Source organism: Typha latifolia, chromosome 2 (genome assembly GCF_019914945.1).
Source record: "Typha latifolia isolate L0001 chromosome 2, TyphaL0001v2, whole genome shotgun sequence".
NCBI lineage: Eukaryota > Viridiplantae > Streptophyta > Magnoliopsida > Poales > Typhaceae > Typha > Typha latifolia.
Genome location: NC_133087.1, coordinates 12,714,663 through 12,740,379, shown reverse-complemented (window position 1 = coordinate 12,740,379; position 25,717 = coordinate 12,714,663). Strand labels below are relative to the sequence as shown.

The 25,717-nt window shown below is 36.5% G+C and overlaps 3 protein-coding genes across 3 annotated transcripts; all 3 read right to left on the bottom strand.

Annotated features, from left to right (window-relative positions):
• Positions 1-9,082: 9,082 nt before the first annotated feature.
• Positions 9,083-11,444, bottom strand: LOC140782358 (beta-1,2-xylosyltransferease XAX1-like). Its single transcript, XM_073128881.1, has 4 exons — positions 10,975-11,444; positions 10,803-10,877; positions 10,594-10,716; positions 9,083-10,486 (listed from the first exon to the last, which is right to left on the bottom strand). Exons 1-4 carry the CDS (start codon positions 11,168-11,170, stop codon positions 9,300-9,302), a joined length of 1,581 nt encoding a protein of 526 aa, XP_072984982.1. The 5' UTR covers positions 11,171-11,444; the 3' UTR covers positions 9,083-9,299.
• Positions 11,445-13,848: 2,404 nt separating this feature from the next.
• LOC140782487 (beta-1,2-xylosyltransferase XYXT1-like) lies at positions 13,849-16,509 on the bottom strand. Its single transcript, XM_073129074.1, has 5 exons — positions 16,009-16,509; positions 15,863-15,919; positions 15,621-15,758; positions 15,320-15,433; positions 13,849-15,221 (listed from the first exon to the last, which is right to left on the bottom strand). The coding sequence occupies exons 1-5, from the start codon at positions 16,151-16,153 to the stop codon at positions 14,044-14,046; spliced, it is 1,632 nt and encodes a 543-aa protein (XP_072985175.1). The 5' UTR covers positions 16,154-16,509; the 3' UTR covers positions 13,849-14,043.
• A 1,668-nt stretch (positions 16,510-18,177) lies between these two features.
• LOC140781740 (beta-1,2-xylosyltransferase XYXT1-like) lies at positions 18,178-21,800 on the bottom strand. Its single transcript, XM_073127904.1, has 4 exons — positions 21,423-21,800; positions 21,162-21,257; positions 19,616-19,765; positions 18,178-19,519 (listed from the first exon to the last, which is right to left on the bottom strand). The coding sequence occupies exons 1-4, from the start codon at positions 21,559-21,561 to the stop codon at positions 18,369-18,371; spliced, it is 1,536 nt and encodes a 511-aa protein (XP_072984005.1). The 5' UTR covers positions 21,562-21,800; the 3' UTR covers positions 18,178-18,368.
• Between the last annotated feature and the right edge of the window lie 3,917 nt (positions 21,801-25,717).

The following is a 25,717-nucleotide window of genomic DNA, read 5'->3' as shown; positions in this document are numbered from 1 at the left end:
GGGCAAGGGCAAGGGCAAGGGCAAGTAGCTGAAAATTTTACAAATATTAATATTAGACAGAGTAGAAGGAGAGGTACAAGGGAAACTTCATCCATTCTACTTCTTGTGTCAAGTAATTGACTGGCTAATGAGATACCCAACTAATTCATCACAAAGAAAGTTTACTATCAGGCTGTGTAATTTGGCTAGTAAATTGGAGGTCTCATATGAACATTGTCATTGCAAAGTCATAACTTTCAGCACTAAGATCATGTATCCAAAGAATATACCAAGTAAGTTTATAGCCACTAGAGGTCTCATATGAAAATAATGTCATTGTAAAGTCATAACTTTCAGCAGTAAGATCATGTATCCAAAGAATATATCGAGTAGATTTATAAAGTTCAGTTTAGTTATTATAAAGTTCAGTTTAGTTATTGTAAAGTTCAGTTTAGTTTTGTATGTTTAGTTTAGTTTTGATAGTAGTTGTTTAGTTCAGGTTTTTGCACAAAACTACTATCAACTACAACAACAACAACTACTATCAATAGTTAGTTTTACAATAGCAACAACTGCTATCAATTTACAAATTTTATTCAAAACACAAAAATTTTCAAATTGATACATAACACAATCATCAGTTGATTTCACTAAGATTGTCATTGATACATTACTCATCAATTATTTACACTAAGATTGCCACATATACACTTAATACTATTACACCAAGGCAAATGCACATAAAGAGCCATCCCATCTTCTTCTCTAGCATATCCATCTTCAACTCAATTCTAGTTAGCTGGTATTTCAGATCTATCGGGCGAAAATTGACATCGTCGCACCATGCGAAATAATCGCAACGATCATCCTGCATTGAGACTGTTAATACTTCAATCAAACATCAGTAGAATATCAATTAAATTGCAAATCATATCTTATGTCCAGGGCAAGAGTAAAATCTTCTATTTTTGTTCTTCGTATTAGAAACTCGAATTTTGCAAACACCCCTACCACAAGGGAAACTAAAATTTTCGCCCACATCATTGCAACTCAAATTTGAGCTCATTGATGATGACATTAATCCTCTTGGGAGCTACATAAAAAGTAAATTGAGCTCATTAATTATCTAATAGCTATGCCATTTCTGAAATCCATACTTTAACATTTCGAATAGGATGTAGGTTTAGGATTTGATCAGTGAAATTGTTGTAAAAACTAAAACCCAAGCTGTGCCATTTTCAAAAATCGAAGCTATGCCATTTTCCAAATCTAAAGCGAAATCTAAAAAAATATCAAACCCAAGATAGAGGAGGAGAAGAGAGAGTTGTTAGAAGAGAAAATCCTACCTTTTCTTGATGGGAAGAAGCTATAGGGTTCTGCCCTAAAAAAGAGGAAGAGAGAAGAAGTAGAAATATGGAGGAAGAAGAAGAAGTATAAGGGTATTTTCATCATTTAAGAAAACTAATTATAAATTTGACGGAATATTCTCATCTACCCAAACAGTGTTAGTTAAAATCTAATCCATGATGTTTTTTGCAAATATTAATTGAATCATAGGGCTCGATCTGCAAATAGTGAAAACGTAGGGTGTAAATACAAATTTAGCTAAAAGGCAGAGTGTTATATACAAATTTCTCTCAAAAAAATATAGAAATTAGAAACTAGCAGAAAGCAAACTACAAGTGCGTCAAGTCTAAAATCATTCAAATACAATTTGAACAAAACTTACAGTATTTGAGAATTTATTCATCGGCAAAAAGATAGTAATGGTGCAAAAAGAAAACAAAAGAAATTATAGACCTTAAACAAACAAAATGTGTATAAACCAATGATTGTGAATTAGAAGTATCTTTACTATATCATACTAACCCGAAGTTTTCCCGATCGTCCAGATCTGAGAGGAGGCATAGCAAGAGAATTCATGCATCCCTCCATCAAATTATTACTGCATGTGCTGTTTATTACAGAACCCTGAATGAAAAACATTAAGTTATTAACTTATTATATCTCAAATTAAAAAAAATCACATAATTTGGCTATTAGGTATTCAAATCCATAATTTAAATGGATATGAATGATAGTACCTGACTAGTGGAGTGGAGGGAGGGCTGGTGGAGGAGGGAGGACCTATGGAGGGAGGGCCGGTGGAGGAGGGCTGAGCTCGACGAGGGAGGGCCGAAGGAGGGAGGGTGATGATGGCGATGATGGATTTTAGATAGAGGCGGCGGGCGGTGAGGGTGGTGATGGCGATGTGGATCGAGGACCCGTGGAGTGAGGCTGGTGGAGGAGAGCCGAGCTCAACGAGGGAGGGCCAGAGGAGGGAGGGCGGTGATGGCGATGATGGATTTTAGATGGAGGCGGCAGGTAGTGAGGGCAGTGATGGCGATGTGGATGGAGGACCCGTGGAATAAGGCCGATGGAGGAGAGCCGAGCTTGACGAGGGAGGGCCGGAGGAGGGAGGGCGGTGATGGCGATGATGGATTTTAGATGGAGGCGATGGGCGGTGATGGCGATGATGGATTTTAGATGGAGGCGATGGGCGGTGATGGAGATGTGGATCGAGGAGATTTAGGGGAGATGGTGAGTAGATGAGAGATAGAGGGTAGGGTTTAGTTGGGTATTTATCAAGTGGGTAAATAGATATTCGTTATCCGAATCTGTATCCGATAAAATTAACTATACCCGTATCCGTATCTGGATTCGAATTTTTTTGTAAAAGGCTATCCGTATCCGGATCCGGATTCAGACATTTTTGTAAATGGCTATCCGTATCCGTATCTGAATCTGGATCGGATAGAATTTTCCTATCCTTATCCGATCCGATCCTGATCGGATAGCGAGTCGGGTCAGACTTAATCCGACCCATTTTCACCCCTACATGTCCATCTATGCCATTATCATTGAGGGTCTACCTATCATTGATTAGAGAGTGTGCAACATCTTAGGCAACAAGAAAATTATCTTGGTTATTCCTACCCACCACGAATGACATCTCCTCTGTCCCGACAAAATTAAGAAGTCGTGGTTTCAACCTGCCAACCAGAACTTTGGTTGTTATCTTATAGGCAACATTACATAGGGAAATAACTCAGTAGTCTTTGACATGAGTGGAATTTTCTTTACACAATATATGCATGGCACCCTACAAGAACATAAGCATGGCACCCTACAAGAAAAAATAAGCAACAATATCACACAAGCTCCTACTCATCATATTCCAATATTACTTGTCCAACTTGACTTGCAAACTATCCAAGCCCAGAGCCTTGCTTTGGGCAAGCTCCAAAAGGCAGCTTTGATCTCCTCACAAAAATTAATGCATGCAAGCTATAACTGCAAATTTATGTAATGACAAGTTGGTGGGTGCAAAACAATCTATAATATAGTGTACAATCTAGTCTTAATGTTAAATCAAGATATATGATTTATGAAAGAATGCTCATGTGAAGAAGAAAACTAAAATCAAGTCAATATAGTGTGGTACATACTCGGGCACAAAATTTGCAGTGAGTCTATCTATAATTCAAAATTGGTTACCCTCCTAGTAAGTCTGGTGCGTACCTATCAGTCTAATAAGAAAATAGAAACTTCTCATGGGATTTTCCTAGTACAAAATAGAGATGTTCCTCATCTATATTTAAGTGAACTAAAGACATAGGGAAAGGCATCCATCCAAGAGAGAATGCAAGGCAATTCAAGTTTAACTTAAAAGAGTTTTCTAATTCTCTTTAGGAACTTAATTTTCTATTATTGATTGAGGAGAGGTGGATTCTCGCCGTCGGTCGCCTCGTGTAGCTAGGCTTCCCCTCAGCAGGCTTTTGCTTGTCGAGGGGAGCATGTAGCCAGCCTGAGTGTCGGTGAGGAAGGAAAGGGGGTGTTTGTAGCTCGGGCTAGGTGTAGCCAGCCTAAGTGCCGGGTCGGGTTAGGTATAGCCCAACCTGAGTAATTACCCTCTGATTATCCCTTTAAACTACTTAAATCATTTTTAATTATTTTTAGTGCTGGTAATCGTGAGCCTTAATTAATCATGTATCTTCTTTAGCTAATAGAGTGTTCGCTACATTAATTATTTAATAAATTAATTTTAATGAATTAGACTATGGTTTGAGAGTGCCGTTACGAATAACACATAATAGGAACTAGCTCTGATTGGATATTAACATTTGCTTATTATAATTGTTGATTAATTCAATTTTATCAAATGAGTTGATGGTCTATGTGTATTTATATTAATTGCTCATATCGGAGAATTAATACAGATCACTGTAGAAAAATAATATTAAGCAAGTTGCATTATTTAACGAAGCTTATAAATTAAATGTTGTCTCTACAATCTTCTCTAAATTTGATAATAGCGATTTGGGCGATAATTTGAGTAGAATATTTTATTTTATGTTTAATAACACGTCAGGCCTTGGTATAGCTATGCCAACTCTACCTGATTAATAAAGATAGGAAATTGTGAGATGGACCTACCCAAGCTTGTAATAAACGTCTGTAAGATTATTTAGTTAATTAGTTATATGAATATTGTGCTTATATTTTTTATTTACTTTCCTTATTGAGATGGACTCCGTATCATACGAGGATAATACCACGGCGTAGTTGCAGCTAGTATTAAAAAAACAATTCGGGAAAGTGAAACGCCTATAATCTAGCAATAGTGTAGAGAATAAAATAACTTACTTTATGACATCATCACATTCATAACATGCATGTGCATACATTTTTCTTACCATTATTATTGCACGTCATGTATGATAATTTTATATTGTTGTTCGATAAGATTTCGCATTTCATAATTTCTACTCATATTTATTAGGCATGAACATATGTGTTAGCACGCGAAATATGATAATGACGTGCATTACATTATGCTTGTGTTGTATAATATTATGTCACTTGCACATGTGCACAACCATAAAGGGGGTGACCACTGCATCTCGATAACACCCGATACCTCCCCAGCCAGAGTTAGGGGCGAGGGATACTATTATACTTATACACATATTATGGCCCATGCCTGAGGTCTTAGTTTGTTGATCACAGACAATCAGGTAGTTGTTTCGTCGGGTGATAAATAATTTACTATCGACTATGAGAGTATTTAAGATACTATTATATCTTAAATACCCTTTAGAGAGAATGGTAGGATGATGTAGATCTAGCAGTACCGGATGATGTAGGATGAGGGCATCTATGAGCGATGGCTCATGATTTCAGCACACTGGTACGATGATGTGGAGCAGAGGGCTCGGATGGTAGTATCGGTATGCAATATTGACCTATATTATGGGCTTACGACTGAGATCTTTAGTCTACGGTGGCGAACAATTAGTCATATTGTTTACCGGGTGATGGGCTCAGATTCTACCGCTAGGATCTACCCTCCCTTGGGGGTATGCATGTGGTCAGTTGTGAGATGATATTGTGGCTTGAGGGCATAGCTCTACTAAAACCTAAGTTACAGACTTGATAGTATGAGAGGATGCATGTTATGTAGTGTAGTATTGACATGGCCTCTAGGCGGAGCTCAATGCGAGCTCGAGTTTGGCATGCATGGTAGGTTATCGATTACTAATACATGTGCACATTTGATGAGCATGGCGAATATGTGGTACTAATGTATTCTATTTGATCATGATGCGCATATTCATATTTACATATTGTTGGATTTTATATTGCACCACTTTTAAACTATAGTAGTGGATACTTGCTGGGCTTTATGCTCACCATCGTCTGGTGAAATTATTTTCAAATTAGTAGATGGCCCTAAGCCCGTGAAGGATCTGGCGAAGACTGGCTTTTAGTCTTCTAATTCTTATTTTTATTCTATTCATATAAATTAAGCTAGATGGCTTGTAGCTCCTACGTGGTTTTGACTTATATTTTTATGGATATGTATTTTGGGCTTATTGTGGCTTTGGTGGTATGGGCTTCTTTATCGATTTTATTTATAAAAATATGGATTTTTCGTTTGTATATTATATTAAAACATTTCACGTTGGTTCTACCCACACGAGGGGTTCATGTATTTATTAAATCATATAGCTCAATTTATAAATAATAAAAATATAAAATATAAACTATAATTTCTTTAAAAAAAAAGAAGCAAAGTGTTACAATGCAAAGTTCCTCAATTTATATCCTGCCATCTCATGCGGTGGAGCAGTTTGTATGCACAAGTCCTCTTTTTCATGGAAATTAGAGCAGTTTGTATCCACCCCTACTTTGCTCGAGAAAGAGTAGAATAGCGTTGATCTTGGCATCTTGTTCACGGCCACAAGTCCGGAAGTGGGAATCTTTTGCAGCCACAAAATGCTAATTTACCCTCCTCAGATAAGAACAAAGCTTCTTGCGTAATTGCTGCAATTATTCAGGACGCATATCATTGACTCTGATCGCTCTGAGATACAAGCAAGCATTTGGTGTCACAGCATGGGAATATGAGAGAATAAGATTATGCTCCCTCTGTCGGTTATCTACCAAAAAGATTGGCTTCCAGTGGGACTAACATTCCATTACTACAAAGTGCAAGGTTATTTTCTTCCTATCACTTTCATAGCATTGTTTTGGAAGCTTTTTATTATAAGGCTAAGAGCTTTTTATGTGATGGTCCAAGAGTGCAAATATGTCACAAAGAGGGATGCTTCCTGCAAAAAGAAGATTAGCGCAAAACATGAATAGGAAAGAATTTATTGGTGCAGTCATGCAGTTGGTTTATATAAAATGTATGAAGTTGCAAAAGAACAAAACTCATGGATTAATCAACAAATTACTTTCCTAATTGAGAAGTAAACACTTTTTTTTTTTTCTTTTTGGCACTGGAAACATCAATCATCCACTACAGCTCGACAAAGAGAATCCAACATGTTCTTCCACGCAACTTTTTTTTTATTTTAAATTTTTAAATAAAAGTCTTCCATGCAACTTAATTAGAACAACTTTTGACTCTTTAAAATAAATAAAAAGCTTCTCCAATTGGGATGGAGGTTTGCTGAGAGGAATATGACAGCCTACTAAAAAACTATTGCCTTATATCATCTCATTTAACTTTGTGATACTTTTATTTTCTCTGGCTAATATATATCTCTCTGATAGTATTGATGAAAAAGTATTCATCTTATCCTTAATTTCTTTTTTCTTTTTCTTTCTTCTAATTCAGATAAAATAGTTCCTGAAGTTCTAGAACTAATGATCAATATGCTACCATAAATAGGTCAAGAGGGCATAGATAGAATTAATTATTCCTTGTTCTCATGTTGTGATGTTAACACTGCACTTGCATGGCTGCCACTCTTTCTTGGATCCATCAATCATACAAACTCTAAAATAATTAGCTCCTGATAAAATAATTAGCATGGCTACAAAGAGGTGAACAAGTAAAGCCACAACACAAGACAAAGTCCCTTCAATCATAGCAATCCAAAGTTTAATTTATGGCCTTAAAACTTTGGGCAAAGTACCAACTTGGCCATGTGAGAATCCAAGTGATAATTAAATGAGACGCAGATAGTCAGATACCCTGCTACCCTTCTTCATTTTTTATTGTAGGGTAAATTGGTAAACTCCTTTTTGTGCATCAAAATCCGTGATCTTTACTTATTAATACTAATTCACATTAACTACCACAACAAATTCCGCCTAAGGTAAAGTTTTGACGAGATTTTGACCAAACTTGCTCTCTTCTAAATATTATAATACCCAAAATGATATTTTTCACTGTAATTATTCGGAAAATAATAAATTTATCAACATTTTATCTAAGAAAAGAAAAGGCTAATAAGTTGTCAACAAAATTACCATTTTATTTTGTTAATTTACAGATATAAATACTAAATTTTCTATTTAAAAATAAATAAAATTTTAATAAGATCAGTGTTTTAGTGACAGCTTTAGGTCTGAAAGACTGAAACACTCACTTTGGTATTAAATTTAGGGAATAGTTTGAGAGAGGGGTAGTCTGGTAAAAAACTCAACTTCGGACTACTATCAATGGTGTATATATATATATATATATTTTTTTTATTTTTTTTTTATTTTTTTTATTATAAGAAACTTCCAAACGGCAGTGGCACGTCCCAAGAAGGGTTTATTATATGTTGGAAGTTAATGCAGGACACAACCATGCATTGGGAACATAATGGGCTGCTAGCCACGTTTCGTTTATCGTCTTAATCATATTTAACTTTGTTTCTTTTTTTGTCACTATGGATATTAAAATATGCTTAGGAGAAATTAATTCGCATTTATTTTATAAAAAACAAGACCACCAAATGAGAAGTTAGATCAAAACATAGAAGAAAGTATTGTTATAAATGAAGGTACTAAAACTGGTGGTATTTTTATATATATTAATTTGATGTTAGCTATGGCATGTGCATATGCATGTGCATGTCCATGTCTATTTCCATGTGCATGTTTACAAGGAGAGGGTAAAATTTCCATTGACTTAGTACACGTTTAATTACAAAATATTGTTCCCATTTATACTATGTAAAATGATTCTAAGTTCTAGGTCAATCCAGTTTAGGTGCATTGCTGAATGACCGTTGAGCGTAATTAACAATCTCGATCACGTTTAATGTTAAATATAAAGAATCATAAGATTAGAGTGAGTACGATCGTATTTTATACTGTAAAAAAGAAAAAGAAAAGATTTTTAAAAAATTCTTTTAATATGGTTGGTAAGATGAGTTTGTTGCATTCTGACGAAGTAAAGTAGTTATTAAGTAGGTAGGGATGGAGACTAGCTACCTCTCTCGTCTAACCATTAGAAATACAACCTGGAAGACCAGCTCTAAAAGTGCTGACACCAATAGGAAGTGCTATACTTGTATTTGACTCTAATTACGTTTGTTATAGAGCACACTAGTGAATGATTGAAACAAAAGAATGGATCTTGATTCCTCCCAATGCACCGAGTTATATTCTACTTGTACTTTTGGGGATTAATGGCGTATTTGGCAAATTGGCGTTTAGTAAATTAGAAGCAAAGGGGAGGCATAATATAACAGCATTAATTCAATAGGTAGAAGAGGGAGGAGATGAACTCGTGAAGCTTACATTAACTTTACGGATGCCAACATAAAGAAATTAAAGAGACATCCAAACCTCCATCTTTTATGGATTTGATCTAAATAATGATGATGATAATAATAATACGGTTTTTAAGAAACTTTCGAAATGGCCGGGCACCCATCCAGCCGGGGGAAAAATTTTTGAGTAAAATGAGTGCTCGATCGTATCAAACAACAAATAATTAAACAACGAGAGAGATGATCCAACTCGATCAATCTATGTACTGCTACTACGTACTACTACTCCTGGAGAAGATTGAGAGCTTCAAGAAGAGAAGGCTTAAACCGCCACAGGTTGATCTTCACATCCTGCTTCATAATCGTATCGGCTATCGCCGTCCACCCTTGGCCATGGACGGCTAACGGATTGGTGAACAAGAGGTGGTCTTTTGGGTACTTTTCGATGAGAGTGCTCTCCTCCTTCTCGATGTAGTACTCCACGTACCGCAGCTTCATGTCCCTCGCCGGTTGCCCGTAAAAATTCGTGGCCATCCAGTCCATCTTCCCCCACGGAACAATCTGGATCATGACGGCCTGAGTCGGTAGGAAGATTTGGTTGGTAATCCCGGCGCCGTGCACGGCGAGCATCGCGTCGGCGGAGTTCACGAGCTTTGCGAACTGAGCCACGTCGCCGCCGGCCTCCGACACCACCACCTCGAAGCCGAGTTCCTCGGACACGGCGATGACCTCGTTGAGGTTTAGTAGCTTCCTCGTTCCGGTCCGCGAGATGATCAGCATCCGCGGCTTCTTAGCCGGCTGAAGGCCGAGGGCCACCGGAGAATCTCTGGGTAGCCCGTAGGCGCCGCGGAGGAATCTGGTGAAGTCGACCATGGAATAGTTCCTAGGATTCCTTGTGGCGTGCGGGTAGATGATGAGGTCGCGGTCTCTTATTAAGCCCAGGAATGCATGGGGGAAGCAATGCACACGGTCGTCGGAATCGAAGTTGATCACCTCGTAGTTCGAGAGCTTCTTTAGTACGGGGGAGTACTTTTGGATCCACCAAGGCTTGTAGTTGGTGACGAAGTACTGCACTTCTCCTTTAAAGTGGGAGGAGGTGAGGAACAGGGGGATGAGCACGTCCGCCATGTCGTGGAAAAAGTTGCCGGTATAGCCCGCCACCGAGAAGATCACGGCGGGGACGTTGTAGTTTACGGCGCAGACGGGGGCTTCGGCGGCGCCGGCCGGCACCGTTTTCAAGACGACCTCGTGGACGCCCGGCAGGAGGAAGTTGTCCTTCCGGGCGTACGGCCGGACGCGACGCTCTGGTTGGCCGTCGCCAGGGCTTTTCGGCTCGACGAAGAAGACCGAGGATGTTTTCGGGCTGATTCGGACTTCGCCGGTCATCTCGCAGACGACCGGCCGGGCGTAGGGGAAGCCTTCGTCTACACTGTTCTCATCACAAGTGAGCTTGTTCTCCAACTTCTCGTCTGTATTAAAATTAAATTAAAAAGAAAAGGAATGAATTCTAGGTAAATTAAACATCTTTATCTTGCAAAAAATTAGTCTAAACTTAATGCAAAGATTGTTTCTTCACCTAATTGCGGAATATCCTTTTTCTCTAATTCGTTTGAGGAGATCTCTTCCATTTTGACGAAGTCATTCCTCTCCGCAAGATCCGTTATAGTCTCTTCCTCTTCTGAATTCACCTTGGTCTCAACTGTTCCATAGAAGACGAAACCAATTATTGGAACAATTCAAATCACAAAATTTATACTAGTTCTCAATCGCATGAACAATTCCAACCTCGCGACTCAAGATTCGATGTCGTATCATTCTTCGGAACGATTAAAGTCTCCGACAAGGTTATTGTGCTACTAGCTGAATAAAGAACGAGAATTGTAAGAAGAAATCAGGATCAACAAGAAAGAGAAGAGTCATGAATAAGGAGTTCAGGGGAGGGAAAAAAAAAACTCACCAAAAACAGGGGAATAGATGGTGAAGAGCTTTGCCAGAGAGATATAGGTGAGCAAAACAAAGCAACACCCTGCAACCAATCCAAGGCCAAGCTTCTTGGGCTCAATCTTGCTTAAATTCTTCACCAATTTGCCGTCATACCTCGATTTCCTCTCCCCGGATGTCTTTGGAACTCGCGCGTAAGCAGTAGAAGACATACTTTGCAGCAGAGGAATGCTCAGGGGGGGAGGGAGAGGGAGAGGGAGGGGGAGAGAGAAGACAAACTAACCGCCTACTCCGCATTCATTTGTAGCTCATTACTCCTCACCAATCTCATATTATTCAATACATACCATATAACTAGATTAAACCTTCCCTCCCTGCCCCCCCGCCAACCTTTTGACTCTTCTAATTTACAAGACTAATTACTCCTCCATAATCCCTCTAAATTACTTTGGTAATTCTATTATTTTAAGAAGTCATAGAAGACTTAAAGAGTTGGCCACTTGGACACTCTACCTCGGCTGCAGCTCCTCTCCAAGGCTGAGCTGGAAAATATATTCTATCCTGGGGTGTTAGTTGAGAGGGAAAAGAATAATAATAATAGTAATACTAACAATAATAATTGAACTGGTATCTATCTATCCATCTACAATGGTGGGCCTAGCACAAGGAAGATGTCAAAGAACAAGTGGTTTGGGATTACAAGGGAAAAAGAACAAATATCTCATGAGCAACTAATGAGAGAGATTAATTTGAGCATATATCACTGTCTACGGGAAATGGTCTATTCTGGTGGTAGGGAGGGGTGAAGTCATGGCCTCAACTGCACCACTTTGAAGCCCATCAGTTTTAAATAAATTGACACCTCACCTTCCATGAGAGCAATCGGCCATGTTCGATTAGGTGATGGGTGCAAAGTGGTGAAGGATTGGAAGTTTATACGAGAGTTATGGAGTATTGGGGTTGTAAGAAAAATGAGAAAAAGAAGGGGGCAAATGGATTTGGTCAAACAAGGCGAAATTTCGCTTGGAAAACCGTGTACTGGGTGGGTGTTTTCGTGACAGTATGAATAAAAATTCATTCTAGATGTTAATAAATTTGTTAGAGTGAAATCAAATGGATAAGAATGGAGTTTCTTGGATGCTGGGTCTGAAGACACCACGACTTTGCCCGAGAGTATTTTTTTTTTTTAAAAAAAAAAAAGTTGACCGTTACATCCTTGGAAGGGGTTCCTCTATAGCTCAGGTTGTAGGAACTTAATTGCTAGATTTACCACACTGGTCCTATTGGAATCCCTTTTGGTGGAACTTGATTGATTTGGAATTCTATTTTCTTCAATTTGTTGTTTAGAAATGAGGAGTGATGTGAATTTAATTGATTTCATTGGATTTGGATGGATTCCAAACGACAAGATCGGATAAATTTCATTATTTATCGAAAGATAGAATTCATTCATTTTTAACTGAAATCAATTTATTTATCATAGAGAGTTAATTAGTTCTTTTGTCTCACCTATAAATAGTCTATATGCTGCTCATTATTTATCAAAGTTAAAAAAATATATTAGTCTAATAAAAACTAGTTTGGTTATTGAATTGAAGCTTCTCTTAGAAGCACAAAAAGGCAAGGTTTCTTGTACAAGCTATGGGCTATGTATTTTTCTTTTGTTAAAGATACTATTGATAAAGTTTATGCGTTACTAAAGATGATGTCTTCTCTTCAACTACAATACTAAAAAGTTCCGGAAGAATATAAAGTGTCGGCGAAAATGATCAAAGAGAGTAGAAAAAACTACACCATGAACTATATATTTCTTCTATTTAGCACACCTTTCGTTCTTATAATGATAAATATAATGCTGAAAATGGAGTTACTTTGCTTATAAAAAATATTTCTATAAAGTTTTCGATCACGATATGATCCACATCAAATCAGATGAAACATCATCTCAGACATTTCTTGATCCAGTCATCCAACACAGCTAAGCTTTTTTAAGTTTTAAGTTGTTATGCATATCAAAGCATGCTTTGGTTATGGTCCTGGCCAATGCTGGTAGAGATTCCAAAGAGGGCCAAACAATTGAAATTTCCAGCTTTTAAAGTTGACAACTTTCTCTTTATATATATATATATATATATATATATATATATATATATATTACAAAAAGCCTGTAGCCATAACTTCATCCGCTTAATAAACAATATAAATGGAGAAGATTTTAACACAAGCTTCATACTTAGTTACGCCAGTCGAAAACACGGTCATGCAAAGTTTTGGAAGACCGGAGATGATAATCTCCAACAAAGAATCCTATGCTGCTAACTCTCACCTAATCCTATCTAAGATCTTGCCAGTTCTAGGCAAGATTCTCCTAATTAGTAGCCTGCCGTAGATCATGACATGCCAAACTAATCTGAAATCTCCTTGATTAAGTCAAAGCTTCTTTACTACATTCTAGTTCCTCCTACTTGATCACTTAGAATTGAAGCATCTTCTGTCACTTAATTGGCTGCTGAAAATTCTGATTCAGAGCTGCCAGAAGTGTTAATCTTAGAATTCCAAGTCCAGATCCAGATATGAAGGCCAGATGATATACAATCATCAGTAGCAACTTCAATGGTCTAATGTGATTGTAAGTGTGACTAGAATTAGCTGAGTTATATTTTCTTCTGATAAGCTGCCAATTTGCTTCAAAATATCATCCATATTTGCTTTACAAATTAACAAGAAGATATTCTTGTGTTCTTTTTCTCTGCGAAAAAAATTGTGATCAATATTCCTCCAAAAAGATGAAAAAAGAAACAAAACACACATACCTGCTGAAAATTGCTTTCCAGCTTTGAGTGGGGGGAAAGGAGATAAAACAATAACATATATAAATAACCCCAAACTATAGCCCTCAAGGATTGCATCTCATATAAATCTTCCTGACCAATGTGAGTATTTGACATCGTAAGGATCAAGTGCTTGTCTGTTACTGACTATACAGTACAAGAAGGAATCACAGTGAAAAAAAAAAAAAAATCAGATGAACAAAATTTGAAAAGAACAGGCAAAACAATCCTACAATTAACCATTCCTCCATGCTCTATTGGAGATTCTCAAGTGCTTTCAGGAGGACAGGTGCAAACCTTCTTGTATCAATCTTGATGTCTTGCTTTCCTAGGTAAAACTCCCCCACTTTTTCCCAACCACTTTGGTGAATTGCAGCTGGATCCTTGATGATAGGATGATCTTTTCCAAACATATCCATCAGTGTGCTCTCCTCTGCACTTATGCTATACTCCAAGTACCGCAACTGCATGTCAATGGCAGGGTCTCCAAAATCCATCTTAGCCATGTGCTCCAACTTACCGTAAGGGACTACTTGGATCATCACAGCATTCGTCGGCAGGAAGACGCAGTTCGTAAGCCCAGCTCCATGCACACCTATCATCACGTCGCATGAGTTCACAATCTTCGCAAATTCAGAAATTTCTGCATCAAACTTGGCATCTGAAACTATCACTTCGAAGCCCAACCTTTCTGCAGACTGAACAATCTCTGGAACATTAGTGAACCTACGACTGAGAGCTCTTGCTACTATCAAAAGCTTTGGCTTCCTGCCAGGATTCTCTCTCAGCTTAATTGGATATTCTCTATCCAGTGAGAAGGTGGTCCTTAAGAATTTTCTGAAATCAACCATAGAGTAGCCTTTTGGAGTTCTTGAAGGATCAATGCTGAACTCCTTATGGATCGGTATGCCGACGATCACATGTGGGTAACAACGGATCTGACTGTCTTTATCGAAATCGATTATTTCATAGCGTGACAACTTCTTGAGGATCGTACTATACTTGCCCATCCACCAAGACTGGATGTTGGTTATGAGAAACTGGACTTCGCCATTGAATTGATGAGAATCCACAAAGAGAGGGATCAACACATCAGTAAAGTCATGCCAGTAATTCCCCGTGAGCCCCCCGAGGGCAAAAACAACTGCAGGAATGTGATTCTTAATTGAACAAGGAGGAGCTTCATGGGGACCCCTCAGTAATTTTACAGTAACTTCCTTAAAGTCTGGCAAGTATTTGCGAGAATAAGGCTTAATTTTCCATTCATGAGCATCTGAATCACTTATCTGATTTGGAGGTACTAACAACACCGCAGAAGAGGTTCCGATTGTTCGAACATCACCTTTTATATCACAGATATCAGATTTGGGGTCTGATGTATCGCAAATTGGCTTTGTTTCAGGTGCTCGATAAAAGTTCTCAGTTCTTCCACCTACATAGAGAGACAAGTAAGCCTTACTTGTACTGCAGTTGAATACATTTAGTTGCAAAAAAGATCTAGATCAAATTGCAGAGAAGAAAACAACATACCAAATTGCCCAAAATCGACCGCGTCTTTCTTCGGAGTATCATCTTTCATCAGTCGGGTAGTTTCTTGTTGGAAATTCTTGCTTTCATCCTTTTCCTGTCCATTTCTTTCAAATCCTACCATCGAAAAGAAGAAAGTATTTTAAGTTAGTCACTGCTAGATATGATCATCTCCTCTGAAACCGACTAGGAGCAGTGAATACTAATATTTGTATCATTAATCATTCAATCTTTCTGCAATAATCCAGAATTGGGTGCGTTCTGAGTTGTTAATCTAACAAGCTATAAAATAGTTTTCTCTCACCTAATTCTTGAGTGTCATCAAATTTCACAGGTGGATCATTTTCCTTCACTCTGATCACTTCTTCCTTATTGGAAGGCTTTGATTTGATGCCGGCATCATCAGTTCTTGGCTTGTTGTCGTGAGGAGCATCATCCAATCCTGCAAGTTCTCATGATCAAATTATTCATTCAATCACAAGACCCAAAAAGGAGGGCAAAATAATAAATTAAAGTAACCCCTCAGATTACTCAAAATCATCTTACTTTGAGTCGATGGACTAGTCTTCTCAGCTTCATATTTTGGGGAAGTTGCCGGAAAAGCTACAGAACCAATAATCTCATGACTCCTGAATCCTTTTCTCTAAAACTTAGGATAAAAAAACAAAATAACAAATTAAAGGAGGAGGTACCATTTGAGGCATTCATTGCAAATTGTTCTGACATGGTGAAGTATGTCAGTAAGACCAGCAAGAAAACAACCACTAATCCAAACCCAAGACGACTTTGAGATAAAATCCTCGCTAGATTCTTGATCACCTTCACCTCAGAGCCCATCTTGTTCTTTTTGCTATCTCCCCACCTCCTGAAACTCAGTTCTCCTTAAGCTTAAGAGCTCCTAAACTCCCATGGGAGGAGTCTGCTACTACTTATCTGGTGGAATTCACAACCCACGTTTTTGCACTCCTTCCATCTCTTCTTTGATTAAAAGAAGGATTAGATCGAAATGCTAACCTCTCTTCTATTGGCTACTGAACTTTGAACTATTCTAATGAATAAAGCAGATAAGAAGACTTTATCTTCTTCTTCTTCTCTTTTTTTTTTTTTTCATTTTTGAATTATAAAAGCAGCTGGGAAACTTGGAATATTGAAATGAGTTTATAAGTTTGACTTGCTAATATCTAAAGAGCAGCATCTCAATTATGTACGTCCATCCATATGCTATCAGACTAGGAATTGGACTCTCATCACATGTTCCACTAGCATTCAAATGGACAATATTTTATTTCCAATATTGGGAGTGGGCGTAATAACTCTCTTCGTCATTTCGGGAGTCCAGAACTCCAGATATTACAGAATTAAAAAACAGAGAAAATTATAACTAACACCCTTTATTTTGACTATATTATAAGTGCAGCCTTCTCTTCTTCTTCTTTTTAATAACAAATACTTGCACATATATGTTAAAAAGACACCGACACACACCCTATAATCTCTTTATTTATAATTTAAATTAGCATTATTTTAATTCTTTAACATAACAATTTGAGGTAAAATAAAGGTAGTTCTAGAAGCTTTAATCTTAGAGGATTCAATCCTTGGATGTGTTTTAAGTGTTTTGAAAGGCTTAATTTAGTTCTCTTTGGATAAAACTAGATGTTTCGGTTTATCTCCAAACTGTGGTGAAGCTTGAGTTAATTCTATAGTTAAGATGACCTGACTCTCGGATTAGATTATATTTATTTATTAAACGAAAAGGGGTGGCCTAGTGTAGTTGACTTTATTTGTAATATAGTGTTATTTATAATTTTCTCTTAAACTATTAAGATTAATTTAATTTAATTTTTTGTGGGCCGGAGTTGCCCATCAAGACTTCTTTGACATGCATACTAGCTCAGGATAGGGATAGGATCCCAAATGTTGATGATTATAATTTTGGGCCTCTGGCCCTTTAATTCATTGAATTAGTTTTCTTATTTTTGGGGGGGAAAAGAGGGTGATATAATGTGGATTCTTGCACTTTGAAAATATACCAAACCTTATATAAGGGATACACCAAGTACTGTATTAAATATTTGTTGTATTTTTACGTCTCTTTTTGTGATTAATTAAAATTTTCTTTTAACAAAAAAAGAACCTCTATCGGTAGATCTATGTTTGGGTGGGATGGCAAACAAGGCTTATATTAGGTAATTATATGTTATTCCTATGGGTTAATTACAAATTAAGCCCATTTAGCTTTTTCGAAATTTATGGGTATCACTTTGCTCCTTTCTATTCATTATTTGAGCAATTATAAATAATTTCTATTCATTTTTTTAAGATAAGTATTTTATTCAATGATCATGTATTTAAAAGAAGATAAATTTTGACAAAGAGATAATAGCCAAGGTTTGGTGGTTATAATCTAGGTAGGAGATTATATAAAGGAGGAAAATGCAGTTGTAAGTTTGAAGAATGTGATCTAATGAGTATATATATATATATATATATATATATATATATAATAAAAGGAGGAAGATAATTCCCATAATTTGATGCCCATTTTGGCTTAAAATATTCTCCAATTTTTTTTAAAATAATTTATGGTACCTTTCTTTGTTAAGTTTTAATAGAAAATATAATAATTTTACATTAGTTTAGACCATACAAGAGAAGACCACTACATACATGATTTTAGACATAATAAAATGGGATAATTTGTAATTGATCATATTTCTATAATAACAGCAATTAGTATCTAGAATGTCAGAATTAATTGGTTTTCTTAGGTGCCTTCCCGCCACTTTATGGGTCAGATAATCTTCATGAGTTCACTTGGACTACTACTTACTTATACACGAAATATAACTCAACTGAGATTGAATTACAACAATTTCTTTAATTTCCTCTGAAGATGTTTACATATATATGTAGTAATACCTACTAATTAAAAAGAATACCAAGTCATATATATGCCTATCAATATTTATTGATCAATATATTCTGCGAATTAATTAAGAAGAAGAAGAAGAAGAAGAAGAAGAAGAAAAAGGTGATCAATGGAGTATTTTTACTCTTTTAGAAGCTCCAGAGCTTTCACCAGCACAGGTTGAAATCTGTTGATATCCAGCCTCACGTCCTGGTTCCACATGTAGTAATCCCCCACCGCCTTCCACCCGGCCTTGTGAACCGACTCCGGATCCTTAACGATCGGATCATCCCTCCCGTACTTGTCCAGCAACGAGCTCTCCTCCACCGCGATGCTGTACTGCAAGTACTTCATCCCCATCCCTTTCGCCGGGTCGCCGATGAACCCCTCCGCCATGCCTTCCAGCTTCCCGTATGGCACCACTTGGATCATCACCGCCTTCATCCGGAGGAACACCATGTTCGTCATCCCCGCACCGTGCACGCCCATGAACACGTCCGACGAGTTCACCTTCTTCGCAAACTCGCTCATGTTGTGGTCGCCCTTGGGGTCGACCACTGCCACCTCGAACCCCAACCTCTCCGCCAATTCGACTACCTCCGGGACGTTGGTTATCTTGCGGGAGCCGCCCCTCGCGATTAGCATTAGCATCGGCTTCTTGTCCTTCTCCAGCTTGACCGGCGTGTCCGGGCCGAGGGCGTAGGCGTTCCTTACGAGTCTCCGGAAGTCGACCAAGGTGTAGCCGTTGGGAGATCTCTTGGGGTCGATCCACAGGTCGCCGTGGCTCCGCAGCGCGACGGTGACGCGCGGAAAGCAGCGGATCGCGTCGTCCCTGTCGAAGTCGATGAAGTCGAAGCGCGAGAGCGACTTGAGGATGGGCGCGTACTTGACGACAAACCACTGGCGCATGACGACGTCGGCGATCAGGAACTGCACGTCACCGTTGAATTCTCGGGAGGTGATGAAGAGGGGGACGATGACGTCGCTGAAGTCGTGCCAGAAGTTGCCGGTGAGGGCACCGACGGAGAAGATGACGGCGGGAACAGAGTGGTTGGCGGAGCAGGGAGGGGCTTCGTGCGGGCCGTGCAATTGTTTTACGGTCACTTCCTCGGTGCCCACGTACTTGCGAGATTGGGTCTTAATCTTCCACTCTTGGGCTTCTGAATTGGGTGAGCTTGGGACGAAGAGCACGGTGGAGAACTTTGCCAGGACCCGGGCGTCTCCGGTCATATCGCAGACGTCGTACCGGAAGTCCCGTAGGTCGCAGATCGGCTCCGTCGGGAGTTCACCAGCTGCGTGCATGCGTACGTAGAAAGAAGCAGGAGGTCAGAAGAAATAAAATATAGAATGATTTCAATAGTAGTCAGCTAGGGAGAATAAAGATCCACCTGGTTGTTTGACACCATTATCTTCTTTAGGAGGAGGAGGAGGAGGAGGAGGAGGAGGAGGAGGAAGAAGAGGAGGAGGAAGAGGAGAAAGCTCGGGTGGCTTCTTCGCTTGACCTTTTTCTTGTCCCTCCTCTGCCTTTGTTTCGTTTCCTGAGGTAGAAGGGAAGAGCTTAATTTAGCATCAATAATGCGAGAAAAGGATGCAAATGTAATGGCGATAGAGGTGTATAATTTAATATGATTCATGCTCCACAGAATTAAAAGAGAAGATACATTCAAGATGCAGTTCGTACGCTAGATCCTCAAGTTTTTGGGGCTGCATTGGTTTCCAATAAATATTGGAATCATCGATGTATTATGATTGTAATTGAAGTAAAATTGTGACTCCTAACCGGTTATGATCTACTCTTTGCAATCTTCCATTGACACTATGAACATTATTTATCATATAGACAATTTTTCGGGCTGAATTCGGGTAGGCTGCAATTGAATCGGTCCAATTTCGAGCCGAGCTATAATGTGGAGCAGTCCGAGATGATTAAGGCCGGGTTTATTTGTCTTCCATAACATAACACTAATATGTGAAAAAATAAACTTCCCACAGAATCACAATACTAAAATTCTCTATCTATAGTATATTTAATAATCCAATACACAGGACAATGGTGGGTGTAACTTATAAAGGGCAAAAAATAGAAGTTATCATTTATTACTCATTCTCTTTTTCCGGATCATTTATGATTCTAGCTAGTTACGAGGGACCCAAGAATTGTTACTTGAAAAGGTCAAGCATTTGTTTCCAAATTGGACTCGATGAGGAAAAATAATAAAAGAAGATGGAACCCAGAAACTTCTCATGAAACATGGCACCTCTGCATCGACCCTAAAGTCTATGGCAGTACTATTTTACAAGGCAAATTATTTTACTTGTACTCTACTCTACCCCCTTTGGCACTTGGCAGTAGTAATAGTTAAAGGACATTGGATTCCTAAAACTGGTTAGGAGTAGAATAGTCTAATTACTCTGACCATCTAGGGAGCCAAACATTGGACTTTTCTTGAGGTTAAATACTAGAACCTTGTCCTTCATTCATAAAGTAATCACAGGGATGTCATTCTTTTTATAGCTCCTGTTTCATAATGTCCATGTAATTAAGGAGGCACTACTGCACCATTTTTCACTTAAATATCCCTGACTGACCTGGTAACATGGCTTAGAGTCAGCCCCTAAATCTGCCAATTTGCTAGAAACTAAGTTCAAGAGTTTAGTCTAGCCCTGCATGAGATTAGATTTCCTCCAAAGAATTTTCCCTAAATTTTCCCAAATATAAAGACAGATCTATAGTTTGATTCTTGTCTGCATCATGTGATATGACATAGGTGAAGGTTTTTTTTTTTGACACCTTGCTTTCATCTTACACCCTTTAATGGACATGAAATACTCACATACAAACTTTTTGGGCATTTTTCTGAAAGTATTAAGCATTCATATTCAACTTCCAAGATCATATATTCATGGCCAAGATAAAAAAAGGACTATTATTACCTGGCTGCGGTGGAGAATTCAGCTTCTCTTGCAGAGATGGAGTGGTACTATTATTATTATTATTGTCTGGATTTGCAGGTGATGATCCTGAAAAAACTGTGAAAGAAAGAAGAAAAGAAATTATAAACTCTAGCAGATGCTTCCATTGACTTATTGTACCATTACACTCTCTCTTAGTTCCAATTGCAGTAGTTACACCATGAACTCTTAAACATAGGATCAAAAGCAAGCAAGAAGATGAGAAGAGAAGAGAAGACTAACCGCTCGGGAGGCGAATATCAAACTGCTCCGACACGGTGAAGTAGGTCAGCAAGATCAAGAAGAATCCGACGAGCAACACGCCGCCGATGTGAACCTGGGTGAAGGTCCTGGTCAGGTTCTTGATCACCTCAGACCCCATCCTCTTTCAATCCTCCTCCAGAGATGTAAAGAGAACTTTTGAGAAGATGGGTGATGTACAGCCCTCATAAAACCTTGTACTTCTTCTGCTTATTAATTATTAATTGCTACATGAACTCTCTACGGAAGTTGTCAAAAGTATCGTGCATGAGCTTAGTTTACTGGGTCTTATGACCATTTCTAATACATGGTGCGCATCACTGACTATTTAATGATACAACTACAAATTGATGTACAAATAATGGAAGGGATCATATGCCATTATTATTTATACTGGTCAACTTTGAAACCTATAAAGTTTTTATAAAAAAAAAAAACTTTGAAACCTAAAGTACGAATCAATTCGGGACCTGGCAGATTCCTGATCGTAGAGTTAAGGCAGGCTAAAGACGAAAAATTCAAGTATGATGCAAGCAAGATTCCTGCAAATACTACGAATTAGGGAAAAATATATATATATATAGGCTAAATTTTTAAATTTTTTATAGTTTTACATCGTAAGTAACTGTTTAATAAATATTAATTTCAGAATAAAAAAGATTAAAATGTCTTTTTTTGTTTTATATTTAATTAGAAAATATATTTTTTGTGTAACAAATTTGTCTCATGCTTTGTAAATATTATTGTTTCTAATTTTATGGAGAGGCTAAGGTGAAACTCCTTATGGATCACAAATTTGATAAGCCCGAGAGGACCATAATTATTTATTTATTTATTTATTTTTTCTGAGAAAATGAAAACCACCATAGTGATTATTTGTTTTGTTTGGAAAGAAGATAGTGACATTAGAACATAATTAAATCACATATGACATTCACGTTCCTATTTCTTTAATAAAGAAACTATATGAATTGGACGTAATTGCGTCAACCTACCAATCACTAACTTACATGCAATTATCTTAGCTTTGGCTCATATGAGGGCTACAAAGAGACAGCTCCTCTTGGAGTTGTAGGTACTTTTCTTGACCAAAACCTTCCAAACTAGCCCTTGAGATGTACAATATATTTCTTCCAACTAGGGTTTTTGTGCAAATGGATTCCTATCTGTGGAACAAAATAATAATAATAATAATAATAATAATTTGAACAAATTTCAACTCTCCATTTTGGTTAGTTGTGGGGAAAAAGAAATTATTTTAGGTTAGTAGTCACTATGTTCCATAGTTTCTAGAGAATTTAATATATAGATATATACTAACAGATAAATGGAAAGATTAATTATAAGCTAATTAAATAAAAGATTAGTAATTTTTTATACATAGTTTATTTAATTTAGGTCAATTCTCTCAAATAAATGAGTCATAATAAATTTAAACCATATTCATTTAGCCAATTCACTTGTAGAGTAAATTTAATACTAGTATAGCCATGCTAATTATTAATATTATAATAAGACATGTCATTCTAGTATAAGTTGTTCTTGTGGTTTTCTATAAACTAGCATAATGTGCAATAATTACACTTAATATGACGGTTGAAATGATAATTTGATAAACGACCAAATTTTTTTTTAATAGCCGGATAAGGAGACGATAGAATGGGCGAAAACGGGTCAGATTAACTTTGACCCGATTCAGATTGGATTCGGTGAAAAAATTCTACCTAACTTGGATACGAGTAGAATTTTTTTTTATAAAAACAAGCAGGATACAGATTCAAATACGGTTAGGTTTTTTTTTCAAAAATTCAGATATGGATAAGGGTCGGATATAATTTACGAATAGGGATATAGGATATTTATTATCTGCATATTTTTTAAAAAATTTATAGCTTTTAGTTTGCTTATTTAAATGAGGAATATTGATATTGTTACTAATAATATGTTCTATATTATTTATAGAAATTATTTTGCTAACTTTATATATAATTAACATGTAAGAAATTTATTTAATTTAAAACTCTTAATATTTTGTGTCAATTATCTTAAAAAATAAATATAATTTATTTAAAATTTGATCCACATATGTTTAAGATCTGATCCTCTATTAAAAATGTATTCATATATATGCAGCTATAATATGATTTTAAATTTTATTATCCATCCAATATCAATATTTGAATCTATATTGAAACCAAAATATCGCTATGGATGTGAATTGATTGCTATCTTATTCGTTATCACTCGTATCGTAAGAGAAAAAGAAACGAGAGAGAGAATAATTAAAATGATAATTAATTAAATTAATATATTTTAAAAGTATAATAGTAGTTTAGTAAATATAAAAATATTGAATTGAACAAGAGAGAAAGATATAAGAGAGAAATAGGTAATCCTATATTAATATTGAAATAAATAGTTATTTATTTGTTATATTAGTAAAAGGAGATAATATCAGAATAATAATATTTTTCATGAATGAGGCTTACATATTAACCCCAAATGAATGTAATAAGATTTTTGCCATGGGCTAGTTGGATTGAATCACTCAATGAAATATATATATATATATGTTCCTATTCCTTTTATATTTAATGACAAATGTGCTACTTTCTTTTCATTTATATAAGTAGTATAATATGTTTACCTTATTTTGGGTAGGACTAGGCCAAGTGTGATTTAATATTTTTAATAACTTGATAAGATGGTGGAATGTGACAGGTTAAAGACTTTAAAAGTAGCAGGAGCTGTTTAGAGACAAGACGTGAAAGTGATTAATATATATATATATATATATATATATATATATATATATATATATATATATTTTTACAGACCTCATCACGTGAGACTTTATATGTAACACATTAATAAAATGATAGATATGAGTATGAGCATCATGCACCTCGACAATATATCAAAGTAAATTGTAAAATTATAAATTAAATAGGGCTCAAAACTTTGGAATTTTTTTAGTGACTGTGATACTTGATTTTTTTTTTGTTAAGAAATTTAAGAAAAGAAATAATAAGAAGTAATTTGTGCCAATTAATTAGGTCAGAAGCAACATTGATCCTATGCATTTGTTGTCAAAGGTCCATTTCACAATTAAAAAAAAATTAAAAAATAAACTGCATTAATGTCAAACATCACCTTCTCTTGGCTGAGAAAAACCATAGATTAATAGCTAAAATGTTGTGACAATATTTTACTCTTTTATTCCAATTTTTTTTTTATTTGGATATATAAAAGTTATCTTTCTCTAGCAATTTAAGTTTTTAGCATAGTTAGATGAGTTATTAATAGTATCATATCAGAGGTTCTAAATTTAAATTAAAATAAATAAAATTATAAATATAAACTAAGCCCTCCTTTATTTATAGATTACCATTATCTCGTTATTTTAATATGAGTTTTGAGATTAAATAATAATAGTTTAGATCTGTACATCATTTCGATTCAGTATTAGATGTGATTTTAGTATTTGAGAGGCTTGATTTGATCATTTTCTTAGAAGTTGATAATTTGGATAGTTTAAACTATTTTAGAAGTTAAATTAACATTTTAATAATATTAAAATATAGCATATTATTTATAGTTTTCTTTTTAGAAAAGTAAAAACTTACGTCAACAAAGAAAAATTTATAGATAACCCTGATGCACGTTAAAATCGTTGATCAAAATTTGAACAATGTCAGGAATCAAATATATACAAGCCTATACAATCAACTTGATTAGCTTGTTTGCAAATGTGAGTAATTTTACAGTTTTAGAATTACTAGTTAACGTCCTAGAATGTTGATCAAAAAAGAAAAGAAGCTAATGGGGGTTCCAGGAAGATGATTCTTACTTAATAATAAAAAAATCTCTTATACCTAACCTTCTTAACTTATTAATTGGTGAAGGAGAGATAGGGAACAAGTTTATTTAGTACTTGGTATTGGTAAATTAAAAAGACAAAGTAGTTGCAAACCAGGAACTCAAAGCCGTGGATGGACTACCATATGTTACAATCCAAGGAACAAAGTCGTCTACATGAATTATAATCCTAATATATATAGTCAATCATTCAAGTTCATTGTTTTGTACCTGGATGGATGGATACTTGTTATTAACACCAAGCTAAACTTCTTTGCCATAGTTGGACGTAGTGGTATAAAAGAGCCAAGCTTGAGTGGGCCTGGATCGGTTCTAGTTTAGTTTGGAATTAATTTTGAGGCTACGTTTTTGCTCAAGCTCCCACTTAGTTAATTTTAAGCTGAGTTTGAACAAAGACT

Bases quoted from the DNA above. Each gene is read 5' to 3' on its own strand.
- LOC140782358 (XM_073128881.1), bottom strand. From the start codon at position 11,170: ATGTCTTCTACTGCTTACGCGCGAGTTCCAAAGACATCCGGGGAGAGG. The intron at 10,878-10,974 runs GTGAGTTTTTTT...TTCTTTATTCAG, and splicing joins CATCTATTCCCCTGTTTTTG to CTAGTAGCACAATAACCTTG. The intron at 10,717-10,802 runs GTTGGAATTGTT...TCTATGGAACAG, and splicing joins ATCGAATCTTGAGTCGCGAG to TTGAGACCAAGGTGAATTCA.
- LOC140782487 (XM_073129074.1), bottom strand. From the start codon at position 16,153: ATGGGCTCTGAGGTGAAGGTGATCAAGAATCTAGCGAGGATTTTATCT. The intron at 15,920-16,008 runs GTACCTCCTCCT...TTGGTTCTGTAG, and splicing joins TGCAATGAATGCCTCAAATG to CTTTTCCGGCAACTTCCCCA. The intron at 15,222-15,319 runs GTATGTTGTTTT...CTCTCTATGTAG, and splicing joins GGTCGATTTTGGGCAATTTG to GTGGAAGAACTGAGAACTTT.
- LOC140781740 (XM_073127904.1), bottom strand. From the start codon at position 21,561: ATGGGGTCTGAGGTGATCAAGAACCTGACCAGGACCTTCACCCAGGTT. The intron at 21,258-21,422 runs GTTAGTCTTCTC...TTTCTTTCACAG, and splicing joins TGATATTCGCCTCCCGAGCG to TTTTTTCAGGATCATCACCT. The intron at 19,520-19,615 runs GTGGATCTTTAT...GCATGCACGCAG, and splicing joins TAATGGTGTCAAACAACCAG to CTGGTGAACTCCCGACGGAG.